This window comes from Emys orbicularis, chromosome 13 (assembly GCF_028017835.1).
Source record: "Emys orbicularis isolate rEmyOrb1 chromosome 13, rEmyOrb1.hap1, whole genome shotgun sequence".
NCBI classification, from domain to species: Eukaryota; Metazoa; Chordata; order Testudines; family Emydidae; genus Emys; species Emys orbicularis.
Genome location: NC_088695.1, coordinates 49066056 through 49087254, shown reverse-complemented (window position 1 = coordinate 49087254; position 21199 = coordinate 49066056). Strand labels below are relative to the sequence as shown.

Below are 21199 nucleotides of genomic sequence, written 5' to 3'. Positions count from 1 at the left end.
CTCATGGCAGCGTGACACCATGGGAGCTCCCGGGCAGGCTCTTACGTGGGCAGCGGCAGAGCTGAGCTGTGTGTGCACAGACAAGCACCAGCCAGCAGGTTGGGTGTTGGTGCTCTCCGGCACTGTACATGGCAGCGGGGAGGGGAAGGGGCCGGTAACAGCTGGCGCCCTAGAATCCTACAGCAAGGGAGCTCCCCCCACCCCAAAATAGGAATTTTTTGCAAGTAGTAAAAAAAAAAAAAAAATCACGGGGCGAGTCCCATCCCCGAAGCTGTGCGTGATGAGACGCTTCCGGCTGTGTCCCAGGAATGCCAGAGGGGGAGCGGTGTTGGCACCTGGGCCAAGTTCAGAGCTTGCTGCATAAGTGGGAAGTCTTTCCCACGGGAAGGAGTCTGAGCTGGCGAACAGGCCCATAAATACGTGTGACGCGCACTGTAGCGGAATGGGAGAAGTGGGGACCTCAACTGAAACTCCATTGCGCTGTGACCCTGAATGTAGCCCTGGGAGTCCCGTACGTGGCTGCTGCCCCAGTGCCCGCGGGGCTGGGGCTAGATGAACTGCAGGTGTCATGTGAGGACAATCGTGGAACCTGGCTGAACTTCCTGTTTTAAAGTCCCAGCCAGCCCAGGCCTTGCTGCTGCTCCAGCATCATCTGCCTGCTGGAATCCCTGGGGAGATAACCTGCCATCTCTAACAGGTGCAGCAACGCCTACGCTCCTGTCCTGAACCCTGGGAGTGCTGCATCTCCCAAGCTAACAGCCACAGGCAGACACCTGGGCTCGGTGCTCAGAGGGTTCTATTCTTCCCCACCCCTCCTCGCTTTGTGGTGTGGAGCTGGTCAGCAGGTGAGGATGGGGACAGGGACTGAGAGCACTTCCCCGGCTCTATTAAATACACCTCCTGCCTGAGCGCTGGCTCTAGGCATACGAATGGCTCCAGTTTTCCCACCAAGGTGCATCATCCCCACCTGACGCCTGTCGTCCCCGAATCTCACTTGCCGCGGTGCTGCCTATTCCCGTAGCGATGGGAGGTCCAGCACAAGTTCCTTCTCGGCTCTTGATTGACCAAAGTAGTCAAGGCCTCTGCTCATTTCACCCCTGCCCCTCACTGATAAATTAAATAACAGCAGTCTCGGGGGGAAGCCCCCCATTAGCTCTCTGCCATGCTGGACAGGGACTGTCTATCCCGCTGTTAGTTCAGCTTGCCTGGGAGGAAACAGGCCCTGCTTGCTGGCTGCCTCTGAATGGGCAAATGCCTCATCTCCCTTGGAGGACCCAGCCCTCTTGACAAACCTGCTTTGCGGCTGATTGTTCCTCCAGTATCACTTACTGCCACGGCCCCAGAGCCTAAACACACGCGGCTCAGCGCAGACACCCAGCTGGGGACAGGTAGGGCTGCCAGCACCTTGGCTTCTGCTTCTGCTCACTTGGAGCTCAGGTGGGAAGGCGGCTGGTTAACGGGGCCAGTTTGCTCTGCGAGAGGAGGCTGGGGGCAAAGGTCACAGGGCTTGCAGCGGCTGGAGGGGCAGAACTGGTCCAGGAGCCGAGGGATGCTCCCTCACTGGGCCCAGAGCATCCCACCTGGGAGAAGAGACCCTTCCCCTTCAGCCCCACAGCACTTTACACCGGCAGTGGCCTGGGCAATGGCCATCGCTCTCCCGTTGTAGGGGGCGGGGGGTGAAATGAAGGCCCAAGGTCAGTCAGTGATTTGGGGCAGAGCTGAGTACAGCCCCGCTGTCCCGGTTCCCAGGCCTGGTGCTGCAGAGTTCTCGCGCGTTCCAGTGTTCAGGGAACTAACCTCCTCACCTAGCCGCTCCGGCTCGGTGTCTCACTGCGCCGAGATCGCGAGGGGAGAATCCCTCGGCACCAGCCCTGTAGCACCCAGCCTGAGCCACGAGCCCTTTGACTCTCAGCCCTCCCCCTAGCTCTGGTTCTAACTCGAGCATCTCCAAGCCCATCCCGCCTTGGAGAGCTGGAGCTTGAAGCCTTTAAACCCTGATTTGAGGATGTCAGTAACTCGGCCAGAGGCCGGGGTCTACTGCAGGAGGGCTGGGTGGGGTTCTGTGGCCTGCGCTGTGCTGGGGGTCAGCCTAGATGATCACAAAGGTCCCTTCTGACCTTAAAGTCTGAGAGTCTGAGCCTGCTGGTTTCCTGGTTGCCTTGAGGAGACGCCGAGTCTTTCCTGCCGTGCAGAGCTTCAGCGTTTGACTCCTGCAAAGTGTCATTGGGAAACACGGGTCATTGACTCAACATGTTTAAAGGGATCTGGCTTGGGAGGGGCGGGGGCTGATTGATGTTTGTAAAGTGCTCGGTAAGCCTGTGTGCAACCCCCGTCCACCTGAGCGTGGGGGCAGGCACACGGGTACCGGCATGTCCGTGCGTAAAGAGACAGCTACAGATCATTGGATGTACTCCTCGCCCCGTGACACCCCCAGCCTGAAGACTGGTGGCTGCTGAACAAAACAAAGGATTACGCCAGGGCCTCTTGACACTCCTCCGAACAGCTGCTGGGCCCTGGAACCCAACCTCCTAGGCAGCCGCTGCCAGGAGCTAGCAGAGACTCCCACAGTTATTCCTGGAATGAGGAACCAGGAGGAGGCCAAGTTTGGAGCCCTGCTGCTGCCCGACAGGTGTCTCCCAAGGCCAAGTGTGAGTTTAAAGAGCAAAAGGCCTGGGTGAAAGCAGGGGAGGCCGCCTCCTTACTGCTGTGCTGGCGCTCGGCCTGTGTGGGCATTGCTAGCTTGGAAGGTGCCCTGCGCAGGCTAGGGGCAAGGCTGGGTTTGTGGCCCTGCGAGCTAGCGGAAGGTCGGGGCTGGCCTGCCCTGGCTTTGCTGGAGGACTGTTGGGAGCCGCAGGAGATGAGCATTGTGAGCTCCCGCGGTTATGGAGAGGCGGGGGAGGGGGTCTCTTTTCAGCCTCGTGCTCCTGGAGCACTGAGGGTGAGTGGGCGTCACCAGCGCGTGCAGTGACTGTTCTGGTATCGGTGCGAAGGCATGGCCACATGCACGACAGCCAATAACACCTTTATTTCCAAGTGCTTCACACAGGGGCCTGCCTACAAAAACTCCTCACTCAGATGCCCGGCGGAGCGGAGCTGCCCTCACCAGCTCCCAGCAGCTTTGGACAGGAAGAGAAATGGCCTATTGGCTAGAGCCATGGAGGGAGGCAGGACGTGAGGTCTAACTTCTCCTGGCCCTTGCTCCACCCCCATGGCTCCACCTGTACCTTCACGGTCCGGGCACAGCCCCTCGCTTGGCCTGCTCTCCCAGGCCCGCTGCTTTCCCTGCACAGCTCCTGTGTGGGGCCGCAGAGGCTCTGGCTGGGTCTCTTCCCCCCGCCCCCCTTTGGCTCAGCTCTCCCAGCCAGGGAGCAGGGACCCAGCTCTGAGCAGGGCAGTTCCCAGGGTTCAGAGGGGGGTGAGCAGGCCTGCTTCCTCCATCCTATCCATCGTCACGCGACGCAGCCCCCGAGGCCTTTGAGTGGGGCCCAGGCTGGCCCAGGGCAAGCGCCACTGCACCAGCAGCCAGGGCTGGGCTGTGCTCATCCCCCTGGCTGGCGCCAGCCCCCGGGGCTCCTTGTCTGCCCTGCTACAGATACCAGCCAAGGCTCGTGCGTGTAAAGGGTTTTTGTCCCTGCTCCTGAGGAGAGGCGTTTCCCTCCCCACTGGATTTTGTGCCCCTCTGAGCCCAGGGGGAAATCACCGGCTGGGACCCACCCATGCCCTGTGCGAGGGACCCGCGCACCGGAGCAGCAGCCCCTTTAGCACTGCAGAGCCGCGTTCCTGCTCCACGTGACCCCAGCCCGGCACTGATGGCTGCAGGAGGGGAAGAGGGAAACCACACTGGTGTGTTCATTCCATCTCCTGTGTCCCAGGTGTGGGCAGGGACCCTTTCCCCGAGGGAGCAAGGGGGTGAGACCAGGGCTATGGGGCCGTGGGGGGTGAGGACAGGAATGCAGGGTTCTGGTGACGGGATTAGGGCCCCTTTTCCTGAAGCTCTGGGGGACGCTGCTTTTCTCCTTTTAAATAGCCTCGCTTTCTTCTTGCTTCACTTTTTTTTCCCTGCTGAAAATATCTGGGCAAGAACTGTTGGAAATACATGAACCAGGGGCCAGAACCTTGGGCAGATGAGGATTGCTGGGTATTTTATGGTTATCTGGTGCCTCCCATATTGACAGGACTAAGAATGGAGGTGCCTTGGGGCTGGGGCCGGGACCGTGCCCTCCTTCCCGGTTTGTATATATAGGGATGAGCATGCAGTTGGCTCTAATAATAGCAAGGAGGATATCCAGTGCTGTGCAACCTGTGTGTGTCAGAATCACTTCACCTGCCGCTGGAAGGCAGCTGCCTCTGGGGTGGAACATGGTAGCTGCTACACACTGCAGAGCAGTAGTGCATCACTTCCTGTCAGTTGGAATTATTAGTAATGATTAATATTAACATGGGAACCCACCAGACACTAATTTAACCACAAACGCCTTTAAGTCCAAAGGCCAAATGGTATTTTATACAATTGCTCTAACCCTGCCCACGAGCCTAAAAGGAAGCAGTCCCGACACCCAAATCCAGTAACAATGTGTTCACAAGCGTGTGATCAGTATGCTGACAAACAGGCTAGACCTAGGGAAAACCGTCCCATCCTGGCGTGCTCCAGCACAAAACCCCTCAGATTCCGAACGCTTTTTATACCCTTCAACTAACAAATGATGCCACAGCTGATTACCACGTTAGCTAACAACCAGCTCCAGTTCCAATTTCAGTCCAGATTTACACCCTTCTTCTCCCAAGACCTTTGCTCCTTATCTCTACCCCTCCTTCTTGCCGACCAACAGCTTTCCATTGCACCTGGTTCACATGGGCTTTACGGGTCTGATAAGGCTGGTAGGGGGGGTGGGAAGGGCCGTGCTGGCTCATTTTAAGACAGATTCTTTTTGTCTTGTTTAAAACCATCTGTGGTCACCCCTGCCAGTCAGAGGCCTTCCTTTTAGAACCTTCCCCCTCTCTCTTTAGTTAGTCTTTGAAGCAGACGTCCTCCCTCCGTCATTCCTTCTGGCCTTATAACTCGCTATTGTCAAGGCTTCCTGCCATGTGCAAGGCAGGACCTTCCTTCACAACACAGAGATTTACGCTAACCCTAATTCTCCAATTCCATAGTTATTCTACATTGTCCCAAACCACCATGAAGAATCTTGTCTTCCCAGCGACCACTGATAGGTAACCCGTAATGTGCCCTCCAGGGCTGGGCCTGGTCTTTCACCAGCATCTCTCTTCTCTTCTCCTCTTCCTCCTGCTTTTCTCTCACCTCCATCCCTCCTCTGCCCCCGGTAGGCCCCTGCTATGGCAGTCTCTTGCCAGGCAGACACGGAGCTCCGGGACCTGGATGAGGAGCAGCTCTGGGAGATTCTGGAGAGCCATCGCTACCGGATCGTGCGCAGCACCTGCCCGAACCGGCTCACCCCCTACCTGCGCCAGGCCAAGGTCCTGGACCAGCTGGATGAGGAGGAGGTTCTGCATGGCCCCCAGTTCACCAACAGCGCCATGAGAGTGGGTGAGTGTCCGGGACAAGGGCTCTTCCCTGAGGGCCCAGGTCACTGCCGCGGCCTGAGGGCCCCATCTTGGAGCTGCTGCTTATGGACAAGGGCTGGCTGGGATCCCCTCCAGAGCTGCTAAACGCTGTCCCTTACCCTGCTGCTCAGACTGGCCGTTGCTGCATGCGCCACCTCTTCCCACGGGGAGCAAGAGGCTGGGGCCAGCCCTGGGACTTGGGGCTGCTACCTGGCAGTGCACTCAGCGCAACACTGGGCTTGCTGAGAGGCCTCCTGGGTGCACAACGGCGCCTGCTGCCCTCACATATTGTCAGCAGCTCCAGTGCGGCGCCCCAGGGCGTTCCCTCTCGCCCCGGCAGGCAGCGCTGGGGACAAGGCTCTCTGCTTGGTCCATGTTTACACGCGTTCACCGTTTCTGGGGAGCTCACAGCTCGACTGCTCTGCTGTATCTTGCTATGGAGACGTGCCCGGCTGATGCCTGCGGGCAGACCTGGGAGGAGAATCCCCCCTCCCAGCTCCACCCATGTGCACCTGGCCTCAGTCTATTATTTTTGTTTCTCTTTACGCTGTGTCAGGTGACTAATAAACGTGGGCCGCGCAGAGCGGGTTTGATACAGACCTGGGGAGAGCTGCAGGGCCATCAGCCCAGCCAGACACCAGCTGGAGCCGAAAACGGGGCCTTTGCGGGGATGTGTCCCCACATCTGGCTCCAGGGGCACTCTGGGTCCTGCTAGGCCTGTGGTCAGCGAGCCTGTGGTTTTCTAACCCATCTCTAGGCCACATGTTGGATCTTCTGAAAACCCGGGGGAAGAACGGAGCCTTGGCCTTCCTGGAAAGCCTGAAACTTCACAACCCCGACACCTACACCCTGATAACTGGCCTGGAGCCCTCCATTGACCTCAACAACTTCAGTGGTAAGTCTCCCCCCGTTGCCAGAGCTGTCTCTGAGCCAGGCCAGCTGTGAGGGGAACCCCCAGCCGCGAGCCCTCACTGACGGGCAGCATGGGAGGACAGTGTGAGATTGTTTCCGAACTGGCTAGTAGCTACTGTTCTGCTGCGCTGGTCCAGCGACTGGAGCTGGGTCGTTCCACCAGCGCATTGCAGTCGTAATTACGACATTGCCTGGACACAGGCCACAATATCGCCCTGTGGAGGGCATGAGGTGGAATACGGGGCAGGAGCTGTAACCTGTGTCCATATAATGCCCTGGCTACTATTGCAATGCTACTGGCAGAGCAAACTGGCCCCAGCCCCCGGACCAGGGCAGAGCCGAGGGGTGAGCTATGGGCGTCTCTGGGACAGGCACCGTCAGTTCATTACACGCACGGACAGCACCCAGCACGACGGGGCACCAAGCCTTGACTGAGGCCCGTAGGCTCCACCATAGCAAAAATAATCAACAACAACGTTCCACGGTGATCGTAAATCACCTTGCTCATCCGCTAGGGAAGGGACGTCCCTCCGCTCTCCCTGCCCTGGGGAGCACCGGGGAGGGGACGGGCAGAGCCCTGGGAGGGCATTGGGCTGCCTCTAGGAAGTGGGAGCTCCTGTGAAATGTATACGGCGACTAGTGAGCCGGGGCCCCGTCCCTGCTGCTGATCCGGGGTGCGCAGGGGACTGGGGCGCAGAGCCTGCTCGGAAGCGCTTGGCACGCAGGCGCTATAGAGCATGGGCCGGGGAGGTCTCTCAGTTGATTCGTGCAGGCCGGAGCTGATCTCCCCTCACCGCAGGCCTGATCGAGACCTCCAAGCTGACCGAGTGCCTGGCGAAGGCCGTGAACAGCTTGCAGGAGGAGCTGACCCAGGAGAAGCACCAGAAGGCGTCTCTGCTGCACCACTGCCGCCGGCTGAAGGACCGCGTGCCCCAGCTGGAGGCCCAGAACAAGTGTCTGCGTGGCATCGAGGCCGAGCACAACCGCATGAAGAGGGAGGTCAGCTCCCACTTCCACGAGGTGCTGAAGCTGAAGGATGAGATGTACAACCTGTCCATGCACTACACCAACGCCCTGCAGGAGAAGGACCTGGCCATCACGCGGAGCCAGGGCCTGCAAGAGGAGGTAAGCGCAGCCCCAAGCCGCTCGGAGGCGGCCTCAGGGACCTCGTCACAGCAGCAGTGCCCAGGGCAGCACGTGCCTGCCATGGACGTCCCACCGGGGATGCCTGGCCCCACTGGCTGGGTTCGCTTTTCACCCAATGGCCCTTGCTGATATCCGGCCCTCAATGCCCCTCCTCCCCCAGGGCTGGCACGTCGACTGCCCCCAACAGTCCTGCAGCTCAATAGCTGGCTACCCCAAAGGGGGTGGGACCGGCGGGCCGGGGCGCTGGGGTAGGGAACCCCCTGGGGCCCGTAGGGCTCTTCCTCATTAACTCCAGGTTGTGAGTTTCTGTCGGTCTCAGTATCCAGACCCACTCGTCCCCTTCGTACCAGAGCCCCTGGCAAGCCATTCGCGACAGCACAGCGTATGCTTCCTCGTCCCCCGGGGACCTAGCAGCCAGGGCTGGAGGGATCCTAGATCTCCACCCCCAGCCTCCCCTTCCCAACGCCGGTCGAGTGCTGCCTGAGAGAGGGCGGATGGCTGGGCCAGCACCCCGGGCAATGCGCACCCTGCTCCCCTCTGTGGTGCAGGAGGGAGGCCTGGGGGCAGTGGACGCACCATACGAGGGTGACACTGACTTGCCCACCCAGGCCCCCGGAGGGGTGTGAACCGGGATTCCCTTTTCTCTTTGCCTGGCTGCAGTGTGGGGGCTCAGTCACTCTGCTCTGGCTCCCAGGGGTCCGGGTGGCTCTTGGACGTGTTGGACCGTTCACATGAGTTACTCCTTCGAGCCGTGGGAAATTAATACAAAATTAAACGAAGCAAAAAGGCAGGTGGGGGGTGGGCTTTCACTCCCCCACTATGGTTGCCAACCCTCCAGGATTGTCCTGGAGCCTCCAGGAATTAAAGATTAATCTTTAATTAAAGATTATGTCAGGTGATGAAACCTCCAGGAATATATCCAACCAAAACTGGCAAAGCTCCCCCAGACCAGTTCCAAGGGCCCTTCAAACAGTCTGGAGAGGTGAGATCCCCCCAGGAATACATCCAACCAAAACTGGCAAACCTCCCCCAGACCGGTTCCAAGGGGCTTCAAACAGTCTGGAGAGGTGGGATCCCCCCGCTATGTTTTGCTCATCGAATCTGAAATCACCTTAGTAACAAAAGTGCTGACAAACCCCCATGGAGCCTTGTTGAAATTTCTGGCTCAGAGTTGCTTTTCCTCCCTGCATCAGCACTTTATAAACATGTCCCATGTCCAAGAGAGAAGACAGCCGTCTAGAACAAAGGGTGGGTACGTGCTCTAAAATGAAGGGGGTAGGGCTGTGTTCTAGAGTGAATGATCTCGTCTCTGTTACAGAGCTAATGTAGAATCCTGGGTTCTAGAGCAAGGCGTGTGCCACATTCTAGAACACGGTCCCACGTTCCAAAGTCATGGTCAGGGGGGTTCTGTTCTAGAGCAAAACAGACCAATCTCGTCCTTTCAGCAGTTAACGTGGTCTTCTCAGCTCGGTGTGAACACTCAAGTCGGGGTTCTAGAACATGGCCCACAGTTGTGTTCCCAAAATGCAACATTCTGTGCACACAACAAGGCAGCCTTTCCCACTCTAGACGCCGGGTTCTAGAGTAAACGCCGGGCGCAGTGTAGCTGGCACGACGCAGCCGAGTGCAATGCTAGGGACCTGTGCTCTCTTTGTCCTCTGGCAGCTGTATCTGACGAAGCAGGAGCTGCAGCGAGCCAGGGTGGAGACCTACTACGAGAGGGAGAGGTCCCTGCGCATGCCCAGCGACCTGCAGCCACAGGCGGATGAGCTGCTGCAGCTGAGGGAGGAAAACGAGAAGCTCCGGTCACTGGTGGAGCTGGAGACTTTCAGCCTGGTAAAGCCTCCCCCTTAGTTCCCAGCTCCCTCGTGGGCAGTCCGGGAGCCACGGGGTGCCTGGTGGGAACAGGGTTTGCTGGGGAGGCAGATCCCCTAGGTCTAGCCGGGATGCACAAAGCTGCCTAGGCAGCAGCCTCGTTCCTGACCTTGGGGGAGCCCCGCTAACCCGTTGGTGTTGCTTGGCCAGGTGCAGAAGGATATCCTGGAGCAGAACCTGGATGAGGCTCTGGAGGGCAAACAGGAGCTCCTCAATCGAATCCACTCGCTGAGGGAGCAGGCAGTGATCGCTGAGAATCAGCGCAAGCAGGTCAGAGCTGCCAGGCCTGAGGAACTGGGAACAGGTGCTGGAGGGGGGAGGAATCACCCCTAAAACAGGGAGTGGATCAAAGGCAAACCCGAGGTTTATGGAGCAGGGCATCTTCTCACAATCTCCTTCCCCACACCATGGGGTGTCGTCTTCTGGCTGGCCTTCCTAGTCTAATGCCTGGCCCCACTAACCACATGGGTGAAAGCCCTGCCTTGCCACACAGCATGGAAATCTGGCCAAGGGGGCCACCAAGCTGGCCTATGCAGGGGGGATTCTTTGGGGACTGCAGGTAACCTTGGGAGACCAGATCCAGGATCCGTCTCCCTCAGGGCGGGACAACTGTTCTTGGGGGCTTTCACCTGTCCCCTTTGCTGGCTCCCTCCTGGCCCTGCTGCCCGCCTGACTCCCTGTGTCTCCCTTCAGTACTGGGAGGAGAAGGAGCACACCCTGATTGAGTGCCACAAAATGAAGGTGGATTGTGAGATCTACAAGGAGAAAATCAGTGCCTTGCAGGGGCAAGTGGCCGAGCTGCAGAAGGAGCGAGATCAGGTACCCAGGGGTCCCTGCCCGCCTGGCTGGGTGGGGGTGGAGGCCTTCCTCTGTATGGGAGTGGCGGATTGCATGTATATCCCCTGCTCAGGGGCTGTCTCCTCTGGGCCTGCTCCCCAGAGGATGGGATTCTGTTACAGCCCCCACTACACAGCTGGGCTCCTTAGCTCAAGCAGTCGCGGCTGGTGCTTCAGCTCTGCAGGTCCCTGGTTCAGACCCTGGTGCCGAACAAGGTGGCCGCGAGCGCACAGACTGATTTGGGGGCGTTCTTTGGCTGGTGTCATGCAGGGGGTCAGACCACATGGTCCCAGTGGTCTCTGCTGGCCTTGGGATTGATCAAGCCACAGTGAATGAAGATTCTTCAGCTCGCTGGGCTTGTGGCTGTTTGGAGCCCAGTGGCCACAAGGCCTCTCCCTCGTGCCGCGGGGCTGTGCTTCAGCTGGCTAGCCCGGGTGCCTGTTGTTTGTAGCCATGGCCTCCTTCCCCTTCCCCCATTTCTCTGTGAAGTCATGCAGCCCTGAGCCGGTCTCTCGCGCTCTCTGCCCTGACTACACCGTCAGTGTCTGTCCCTCTGCACCCGGCTGTGCCTCGCCCAGGGATCCCCGGCACTTTGCTCCAAACCTCCTGTCCCTGACGTGTTTGTCCCCCCAGGCATACTGCGCGAGGGACAAGGCCCAGCTGGAGATCTCCCAGAACCTGCTGGAGAAGGATTCCCTCCGCAGGAAAGTGTTGGAGCTGACGGACCAGATCTGTGAGCTGAGGAAGCAGGCCAGTCAGCAGCAGGCGGAGCTGGGCAGCAGGGTGCCCGGGGTGAGAGGCTGGGGCCCTGGCACAGCTCCTGGGGAGCTCTTTGTGCTGTGAAATCCAGCTGGTCCTGGGCCCACCCCAGAGGCCAGATCACGGCTTTTTGGCCACCAGCCAAGACCCCCCCCAAGAGATGGGAATCTGAGAGCAAAGGGCACAAGCTGGGATCCCCGTGTCAGCCCGTCTGGTAACACCTGTCCCGCACCCTCTTCCCGCGTGGGAGTGCGGCCCTCATGGGCAGTGGGTGAACAACGGGCTTGGGGAGGCTAGCCCCTGGCCGGGCCCACCCCTTCCGCCTGAGGCCCCGCCCCCTCCCACCCCACTTCTGCCCCCAAGCACAGACACCCCCCCCCACCATGGGTCACCCGAGTGCCTCCAGCCCCGGAGCACTGGGCCGGCGGGCAGGCGGTGCGTAGCCCTGCCCCAGAGCACCCGGCGGATGGCACGCGGCCTCCGCCTCAGCCTGGGAGCGCTCAGTGGCGCGGCCCCAGCACAGGGCGTCCCCCCAGCGCTGGGCAGCCCCGTCCCAGCTGCCCTATCCCCAGCCCCCACAGGCTTCCCTTCCCAGAAGAGGAGCAGCCTGCCTGGGCCGGGGCCAGCTAGCAGCAGGAGGGGGCCTCGGGGCGGAGTGTGGGCAGGGCCACGTGGGGCTGTTTGGGGAGGCACAGCCTTCCCTAGCCTATTATACCAGTGGCCCATGGCCGCCCTTTCTGACCCCATTCTCTGTGCTGTTTGCTTGCTCGGCAGGTGAAGGGGGAAGGTCTTGCTAGCCTGGAGCCGGGGGAGCAGTGGCCAAAGAGGAAACAGCGGCTGGTGCGCATGCATGCCATCTGCCCCGGGGACGAGAGCCAGGGCAGCCTCAGCGTGTCCGAGGTGCGGGACCTTTCCTGCCGCCCCCAGCCCCTTGTCTTCCCACGCAGCCCTGGGGAGGCTCCTTTCCCCCCAGCAGTTCCCCTCGTGGCATGATGACAGCCAGAGGGCAGGGCCCACCAAGCCCTACTGCTGAGGGGAGGGCAGGGCCTGCCTTGTTCTGGCCACAGCTCCGTGGGCATGAGCCTGGCACGTGGGGGCCCGGGCGTGGGAATGAACAGAGAGGTTAGCAATGGCCATTCACGCTAATGGCTCCCTCCCTTGCAGCTGTGCTCAGATTTCGGCGTGAGGACGAGTCACGAACTGCCAGAGAGCTTCCGGTCGTGCAGCCCTGTCCCGCCCTGTAAGCTCTCCCTGCAGAAGAGAGCCACGCAGGAGTGCCTAGAGAGCTCCCTCTCCGCGAGGTATGGATGCGCTGGGGCTTCCCCATCTCTTCCAGCCTCTGCAGGGTGGCACATGCTGCAGCCCTGCTTTGCCCTGTTCCTAGCAGCGCGTCGCTTGCTGGGTGGGGCAGAGGGTTGCTCATGCTGCAGGGCCTTCTGCTTGGCATTGCCCCCATGTGCCAGGCTATATGTTCCGTTAGCCACTAGCCAGGGCTGTTTGAAACCCATCCTGCTTGGGCCGCGTGGCTCCCCGTCTCTCCAGCTGTGCAGCGGGATGCTGTGGGAGGGGCACGTTCTTCTCTTCTGCACAAGCTGACCTGCCTCGTCCCCTCTCTCCTGTCCCCTGCAGCAGCTCCCAGGAGTTCCTGGAGGTGGATTTCAGTCTCATTGCAGGGGAGAAGGCGGAGTCGTCCGACTTGGAGTATGAGATGGTGGAGAAGGACGGTGGGTGTTTCCTTTCCCTACTGGCAACAAGCAGCTGAGAGCAGACTCTGTTGTCTGCTTGCATCACCCAAGGGCATGACCCAAGTGCCTTGTTTCCATGGGGAGCTGAGGGTCTCGTGACTTCGCCCTGTCTGTCATCTCCAGCCCTTCCCCCCACTGATGCACTAATAGGGCCACCATGACCCAAAGTCTGGGATCCTCTGCTGCAGAGCAGGCCCTCCCAGCCCAGGTGCCATCACCACAAGGGGCCCAGCAGGTGGCTCCGGGGGCCGTATCTGTGCCCGGTGCAGCAGGCTGGGTGACAGCTGATCTCTGGGCTCACCAGCCAAATGTGTGTGGTGCTAGCAATGGACCCTGCCTCCTGCCCAGGCTGCCAGCCGCAGAGGGGTGCCGGGGGGAGACTACTGAGGGAAGGGGCCTGTTTCGGGGTTTTCTTCATCCTCCTTTGCTTGTCCCTTTGCCTCCACTGGTTCAAACTGTCCTTCATTTCAGAGGGCAATGCCCGGCTGCTCGACTTAGACCCGTCTGCCTCTGAGAGGTACGTCATGCTGCCCATGGGTTTCTGCCCCCCATTAGGGAGGGCTCTGCCCTACGGGAGCCTGGAGTAAAGCAGGGTGAGGGCCTCATCCCTGGGATCTTGGTGAGAACTCCTAGGCGTCCAGCTCCGGAGACGCAGCGCTCCCTGGGCAGAGCTCCTGTTTGTGTTCTCGCCGTCACGCGCTGCGTGCTGAGCTCTCATCCAGCTCCGGAGTAGAAATCCAGGAGCGCTGCTCAGCAGAGGGGCTGCTGCTGCTTTTGATCTAGTTCAAGGAGGACTAGATGGCAGGGCTCTGACAAGCTGTAAGTGCACGTCAGCCGGGTGCACACGAGAGTCAGACCAAGCGCGCAGGCTAATGCGGGTAAATTCACGCCCAAGCTTGCTGCGGTCTCATTGTTCCTGAGCGAGGACTGTCTAAGGCAGGAATCCCATAGTCACTTGGCTGCAGCCCAAGGGCCACCCCCACCTCTCCTCCATACGTGTGCACAGTGCTACACGCCACTGACAGAGGAGGGGCTGGGGCTGACCCCCGGCAAACCTCGGCACCTATTAAGCTTTGCCTCTGGCTAGCGCTGGTTCCTTGCCACACTTGCCCTGTGTTTAGCACAGATGGGGGTAGCTGAGCTTCCGGGGTCACCTCTTGAGATAGCAGCTGGACCCTTAGTGTGAACCCCCTGCAAGGTAGTGGGGGAAGTGGGGTGGTGCAGGGTGGAGGAGGGGTTGCTTGGAACTGGCTGTTTCCACTGCCTCACATGAAGTGTCTCCCTTCCCTCCCCAGCACGCCCATTCGCCGGCGGCCCGCACGGCGGATCCTGAGCCGCATCACCACCATTGCCTTCCATGGCACTGCCCTGCTGGAGCAGATCAGCATCATCGGGGGCAACCAGACGGGCATCTTCATTCACAGGGTCACTCCCGGCTCAGTTGCCGACGAGATGTCTCTGTTCCCAGGCAATCAGATCATGGTGGTAAGGGGCTTGACGTCTCCTCTCTGCCTGTCTGTGCCCGCCCGCCCCGTATCTCTCCCTCTCCGCCTGTCTCTCGTTAGTCCCTCACACTCGTCGGCAGTCACATCGCCCTGAACTAAGGCCGAGAATGAATGCCCGAGCCTGGCATCCCCCAGGCGCTGAGTTGTTGTAAGCGCTGCTCTTCAGATGAACGGCCAAGCCAAGGTCCTGACTGATGGGATCTCGCTAGACCACGGCGGGTGCCTGGTGTCCTGGCTGAATTCCAGCTCGGGCGGCTACATTCATAGAATCATAGACGTAGGGCTGGAAGAGCCCTCAAGAAGCCAGGCAGTTCATCCCCCTGCCCTGAGGCAGGGCCAGGGTCACCTCACCCATCCCGGCAGGGGTCTGTCTAACCTGTTCTTACAAACCTCCAATGACAGGAGTCCACAGCCTGTGCCCCTGCTGAGCTGTCCTTAGAACCGGAGAGTCTTTCCCAATCGCTAACCGAACTCTCCCTTGCTGCAGAGTAAGCGCGTTCCTCGGTGTCCTACTCTCAGTGGACAAGGAGAGCGATGGACCCCTTTCTCGTCCACACAGCCCTTAGCACACCTGCAGACTGGTACCAGGTCCCCTCCCCCCCGGCTTCTTTTCTCAGGACTAAACAAGCCCAGCGTTTTCACCTTTCCTCAGAGGTCCGGTTTTCAAAACCTTTGGTCATTTTTGTTGCTCTCCTCTGGGCTCTCTCCAGTCTGTCCACGTTTCTTAAAGCGAGATGTCCAGAGCTGGACCCAGCGCTCCAGCCGAGGGCTCTCCTCTCTCACGTGCCCTGCGGTTCCCAGGCAGCAAGGAGATCGCTTTCCACTCTTGCCCTAAGGAGCTGGGTCGTGCTGCTGGGCGGCCGCCAAGTTCCCCTCCTGGGGTGGCTGCAGTTTGGTGGGGGGAAGCGAGTGGGATAGGCCAGAAGCTCGCAAGGGCCTGTTCACCGCGCCTGAGGGGCTGGTGCCCAGACCCCAGCGAACAGACTGATGGGACCCAGTAGATCTGCTGCCTGCCTTGCAGCTGGGCTGCTTTGTGCCTAATGGCACCGGCTGCATGCAAGTGTCCTGCTAGCCCAGTCTGTCCTTCCAATTCACTCCTGAATAGCCAGGTCTCTGCTCCCCCCCCATGACCCTGAGTCCCCGGCCGGGCAGCCCCACCCCTCCGGGGTGCTGGGGAGCAGATGGGGAGAGTTCATTCTCCCCGAATGTGCGTCTCTCCCAGACGTCGGGTCGGACGGGGCTGCGGGCCCCCAGGTGAGCGTTCTCGTTGCTAAGCCCACCCCGTCTCTCTGCACCTGGCCCTGCAGGTGGATTATGACGTCACAGACCCAGCATTCAAGGCCATCCTGGAAGATGCAACCCTGGAGGAGGCGCTTTGGGTCCTGAAGAGGGTGAATGGCTTCTGCTGCCTGTCTGTCAGAATGAACATGGAGGGTAAGTCCCTCTCGTGCCCGCCTCAGCCTGCATCCATCCACCGCCGCTGGCCCCTCCAGCCACGCGCAATGGGGGAGGGCTGCAGCCTTCTGCCAAGGGGCCCCCGGAGGCAATTGCTGCTCATTGGCACATCCCCCTCCCGTCTCCCTGCTTCAGTCCCCTGCACGGTCCCCCCCCGTAATCCCTTCCGGTCTGCCCCAGTCCCTCCTGCTGTAGCCGCACGTCCTCCCGGCCCCAATGCATCCCCTCCCCGTTGCACACTCCCCTGCCCATGCCCTGCTGCACGCTCCCCTCCCCGCTGCACACTCCCCTCCCCATTGCACACTCCCCTGCCCATTGCACACTCCCCTGCCCATGCCCTGCTGCACGCTCTCCTCCCCGCTGCACACTCCCCTCCCCGTTGCACATTCCCCTGCCCATGCCCTGCTGCACGCTCCCCTCCCCGCTGCACACTCCCCTCCCCATTGCACACTCCCCTGCCCATGCCCTGCTGCACGCTCCCCTCCCCGCTGCACACTCCCCTGCCCATTGCACACTCCCCTGCCCATGCCCTGCTGCACGCTCCCCTACCCGCTGCACACTCCCCTCTCCATTGCACACTCCCCTCCCCGTTGCACACTCCCCTGCCCATGCCCTGCTGCATGCTCCCCTCCCCGCTGCACACTCCCCTCCCCATTGCACACTCCCCTGCCCATGCCCTGCTGCACGCTCCCCTACCCGCTGCACACTCCCCTCCCCGTTGCACACTCCCCTGCCCATGCCCTGCTGCACGCTCCCCTCCCCGCTGCACACTCCCCTCTCCATTGCACACTCCCCTGCCCATGCCCTGCTGCACGCTCCCCTCCCCGCTGCACACTCCCCTCCCCATTGCACACTCCCCTCCCCGCTGCACACTCCCCTCCCCGCTGCACACTCCCCTGCCCATGCCCTGCTGCACACTCGCCTCCCCGCTGCACACTCCCCTGCCCATGCCCTGCTGCACGCTCCCCTCCCTGCTGCACACTCCCCTCCCCATTGCACACTCCCCTGCCCATGCCCTGCTGCACACTCGCCTCCCCCACGCCCTGCTGCCCTCCTCTCTTGCTCTCCAGGTTACAAGAGGCTAGTGAGTGACCTAGAGAACAAGGTGGTGACCTCGGGTGACTCGTTCTACATCCGGGCCAACCTGGCCCTGGAAGGGAAGGCAGCGGGGGAGCTGCTGGTGCAGTGCAATGACATCCTCCACGTCACGGACACCGTGTTCCGGGGCGAGAGCCAGTGGAGTGCCTGCCGGGTGAATCCCTACAGCATGAAGGACCTGGACGCAGGCATCGTCCCCAACTACTACCAGTGAGTGGCCTGTGCAGCGTGCCGGGGGGAGCTGCTGCCTGCACAGTCCCCTTCATGTAGCACAGCCCTGCCAGGGAGTGGCATGATCCCATGCAGCAGAGCATTTCCCTGGCCTGGCGCAGCTGCTGATAGATGTGCCCATGTGGTACCAGCCTAGCACAGCTCCTCTTGGGCATTGCAGAGTGTGGCACAGCCCCAGAGAATGTACCTCCGCCTGCCCCGTAGCCTCCACCCACCAAGAGCAGGGGTGTACTGGGCTCATCAGGCAGACGTGTCCCAGCACTGGGGGGGGGGGCTGCAGCCCATCGAAACCTCCAAGATGCCTGCAGCCTCGTCCCCCAGATTAATATTCCTGCTGCTTTTGCAGCTGCCTCAGGGTATTTAATGCCCCTTTCTGGCATGGCACAGACATGCCCGTGTTCTGCCAGCTCCTTTCCAGCCCAGCCAGCTTTCTGCTTGTGTCCTGGACTCTTTGATGCTTTTCTTTGGCTCCAAGTCAGTGGTTCTTTTATGTGGCTGCAGCAGCCCAGCATGCATGGGAAGGGTTCACTGGCTAAGATACCTGCCCCCTTGCCTGGGGCTAGCTAATCCCCTCTCTAACACACCACGCTCTGCTTCTCCCGCTCTCTAGGGCTCAGCAACGGCTCATCGGCCTTATCCAGGACATGGCCCAGCAGACCACGTCTGCTCGGAAGGTAACAGAACTTGGGGCGCAGGGGACCCGGCCTGGAGGCCTGGGTGCGCAGAATCCCTGGGAAGAGATTCACTTTCTGTGCCCTGGCCTGTGAGCAGGGCCCCGCCGAGGTGCTGCAGCCGTGGGAGAGGGGAATGGGACAGTCTGTCAGCACTGAACGCCGTGCCGCGGGCTTGGGGCAGCCCAGGGGTGGAGGTTAATGCCGCATGGTGGGCTGGGCGGTATCCAGGGGCCGTCGCTTGGCCTACGGTGAGCAACCATTACAGAAAGCCAGACAGCTGCTGAACGCTGGCTGAGCTGGTGTCCAGGCTGGCGTCTCACCGGTGGGGGGAGGGGGGCTGCTCTGCATCCCTGGGGGCTAACTCAAGGCCTCTCCTCTCTGACCTGCAGTCTTCAGGGGGGCAGCCAAAGCTGGTGCGGATCATCAGCACAGACAAGAGCAAGATCAACCCTCTGTGGTCGTCCATCGACTGTAACGTCTATGATCCGAACAAGGCGGACGGTGCGTTGTTAGCTAGAGCTGTCGGAGAGCCCAGAGCCTGACTCCTGGGGCTGGCCAGGTGAATCCCAGCGCTAGCCCCCCTAGAAATCCAGCCTTGGCTGTCTGATGAACAAGGGCACAGGCTAGATTGTTCTTGCTGTCGCACTCAGCTGCCCACTGTGTTCCCTTTGCTGATGCCAGGCCCTGTGCCAGCTGCCACGAATCCGCCTCCCCAGCGTAGCCCCAGCCCTGCAGCTGCCTGGCAGTAACGGGGGTTCCAGTGCCCTGGGTTCACCTGACCGTCCTGCTGTCCCTTTGTGCCTGCCCAGCCTGCCCCCGGATCTGCCTGCAGGCAGGGAGCTGCTTCACGCTGATGCCATACACGCTGGTGAGACCCCACAAGCTGGCCCAGCTGCGCCCTGTTCTCTTTGTGCCCACGCTGCTGGGGAAGATCCTGAGCGACAAGCTGTGCCTCACCAAGGGCTTTGAGAAATGCCCGTCAGGTACGTCCCTGCGGCATCCTCTCACCACTGGACATCCTGCCATGGCTATGCTGGGTGCAGGCTCCCATCCCTTGTGCTCATGCAGGGGCGTGGATCCAGGGGCCAGGGCTGGCAGCATTCAGGGCTTGCTCCCTGCTACCCCGCTCCCGCCATGCCCCGCCGCTGAAGCCGGCTGATCTCCCCCATCTGGGTGGAGCATGTCAGGGCTGCGAGTTCACCTCCCCGGTGCCCTCATGCTGTCACGGGAGCCAGCGCTGCTTTGCTGGGTGAGTCTCTCCCCCTCTCCTCCCACTCCCCAGAGGCCCACGCTGCCTGAGGTGACATGGGGGGGGGACCCCATGAGGCCACTCCCGGCAAATCAGACTTGGTTACTTCACTTGGCACCTTCCCTACTTTCCCTCCGCCCAGGACTCCTGTGTGAGGCTGAATGCACGGCCCAGAACAGAAGCTTGGTCCGGGAAAAGGGGGAGCCGGACAGCCGCTGCTGTGTCACACGCCAGGCGCTTCAGCTGCTGCTGGAGAAGGTAACAGGTGTGGGGCTGGGGGCAGGCTGGGACTGAGATGGGTGCTCTGGGCTCCGACTATCAGAGCCTTCCCTGACCGGGAAGCCAGAAGCTGGCAGCATGGAGCCGGGAGGAGAGTGAAGGGTTTCTGGTCTCAAACATGCAGCAGGTCAGTTGATGTTTGTTACCTGCATCCCCTCAAAGGCCGCCCGGGGAGAGCTGCAGGGCCTGCGGGTAGGAGGGGCACCTGCCATGTCTGGGGTAGGAGCAGATGGGACAGAGGCACCTACAGACACTGCACCGAGACCTGCCAAACCTCCCCGCTACCCCACCGGGCATCTGCGTCCATCCATCCGTTAATCCCAGTGCCTGCGGCTCCCATGCTGGGCAGCAGAGAGGGTGAATCTCGCCAGAGCACAGCAATGGACTCGGTAATGCTCCCTGGCTGCAGACTCTCTGGCTCTTGCCAGGGCCTGTTGGCTCACCAGCAGCACCAGCCCTGGCCAGCGCCTGTCCCTTCCCGCAGTGAGCCCGCTTGGTGTCAGCCCCTCGCGTTCTCTCCCTGGCTCTCTCTAGGACGTGCACAGCCTGCTGGACGTGGGACTGGAGTGCGTGCGAGCCCTGCACGCCGCGGGGATCTATCCCATCCTCCTCCTCGTCTCCATCAGCGAGAAGAACGCCAAGAAGCTCAAGTATGTACCAGCATTCTGGGCGGAGACGGGCTGCTGGGGCCCCCCAGGGCAAACGTCTCCTGCTTACCGGAGGCTGCTGGAGCTCTGGGGAATGAGGGCCTGGGCCTGCCCTCCCCTGGGTGCCTCGTGCCACAGCTGCAGCAGCTGAATGCCTGCGTGTATCCAGTGGAGGGGATGTGAATGAGCCACAGGGTGCCCCCGTGGTTGGCTGCACCAGTGATTGATGTAAAGACAGTCCAATAGCACCCAGCAGCCTGGCCGGGGTGAGCCCTTCCCCATTGCATTGCTGAGGGAATGTTTGTGCCCACCCCAGGGGCCTCGAACAATAACCCTGTGGCCTCTACAGCCCCGTTTCTTGGGGGGACTCAAGACACTTCCCCAGGGCGGGTATCGTCCAACCTGAGCACGGAAGGTAAAATGCTCATGCTCAGGTGGTTCGTCAGTGCCAGAGCTGGGACTGGAACCCAGGAGTCCGGCCTCCCAGCTGCCCACTCCTGTGATGTGTATTGCACAGTCACTAAGCCACGGTTCCCGGCAGGAGGCAGGCCTAGAACCCAGGAGTCCTGACTCCATCCCCTTCTCTAGCCACTGGACAAACAGTGAAATCCTGGCTCTAAAGTCAATGAGAGTTTTTCAATCACTGCCTCTTCCGCCGCTAGCCGGCTTTGTGCTGGTCACACGGCTCAGGGCGTCCCCTCACGGAGTCTCCCGCGGGCTCTGTTTCAGGAAGGCACTGCAGCGTCTCGGAGCGACAGAGGAGCAGCTTCTGGACTGTGTGCGGAGAGAGGAGGCCCAGCTGGAGAAAGTGCCCTGCCTGTACGGCACCATCGCCCCCAACACCTGGAGCGACCTGGATGCGCTTGTCAGCGCCGTGCGAGCAGCCGTCGCCAACGAGCAGAAGAAGATCGTGTGGATAGAACAAGATCTTCACTGATCTCCCTGGACACAGGGTGGGGCAGGGGGAACCGTCACCTTGGCAACTCTGCAAATGTCACCTATTTAAACCAAGAGTTTGGTTTGGGATGTGGGGAGGGAGAGGTTTGAAAGACCCTCTTACCTAAAGGGTTAATGGACTTCGCAGTGCTGGGTGAGCCCCCTACCTGCCCAGCTGGCCTCTGCCCCGTCGGCAGAGAAACACAGTAACTCTAGTTCAGGGAGAGAGGCTGGTTTTAATGCCACCCCTGTCATGGTGTGAAAGGGCGGCTGGCTGGGGTGAACAGTG

General features: G+C 60.8%; 1 protein-coding gene across 1 annotated transcript; it reads left to right on the top strand.

Moving 5' to 3' along the window:
• The first annotated feature begins 5334 nt into the window (after window positions 1-5334).
• Window positions 5335-20911, top strand: CARD14 (caspase recruitment domain family member 14). Its single transcript, XM_065416127.1, has 20 exons — window positions 5335-5545; window positions 6320-6457; window positions 7274-7599; window positions 9286-9456; window positions 9646-9765; window positions 10189-10314; window positions 10966-11124; window positions 11866-11991; window positions 12256-12392; window positions 12721-12815; window positions 13308-13353; window positions 14132-14321; window positions 15649-15775; window positions 16867-17104; window positions 17736-17799; window positions 18189-18300; window positions 18609-18782; window positions 19191-19306; window positions 19862-19977; window positions 20704-20911. Exons 1-20 carry the CDS (start codon window positions 5335-5337, stop codon window positions 20909-20911), a joined length of 3000 nt encoding a protein of 999 aa, XP_065272199.1.
• The last annotated feature ends 288 nt before the right edge of the window (window positions 20912-21199 follow it).

Excerpts from the sequence above, each read along its gene's own strand:
- CARD14 (XM_065416127.1), top strand. The coding sequence starts at position 5,335 with ATGGCAGTCTCTTGCCAGGCAGACACGGAGCTCCGGGACCTGGATGAG. Across the intron at positions 9,766-10,188 it reads CTGAGAATCAGCGCAAGCAG|TACTGGGAGGAGAAGGAGCA; the intron begins GTCAGAGCTGCC and ends GTCTCCCTTCAG. Across the intron at positions 19,307-19,861 it reads TTCAGCTGCTGCTGGAGAAG|GACGTGCACAGCCTGCTGGA; the intron begins GTAACAGGTGTG and ends GGCTCTCTCTAG.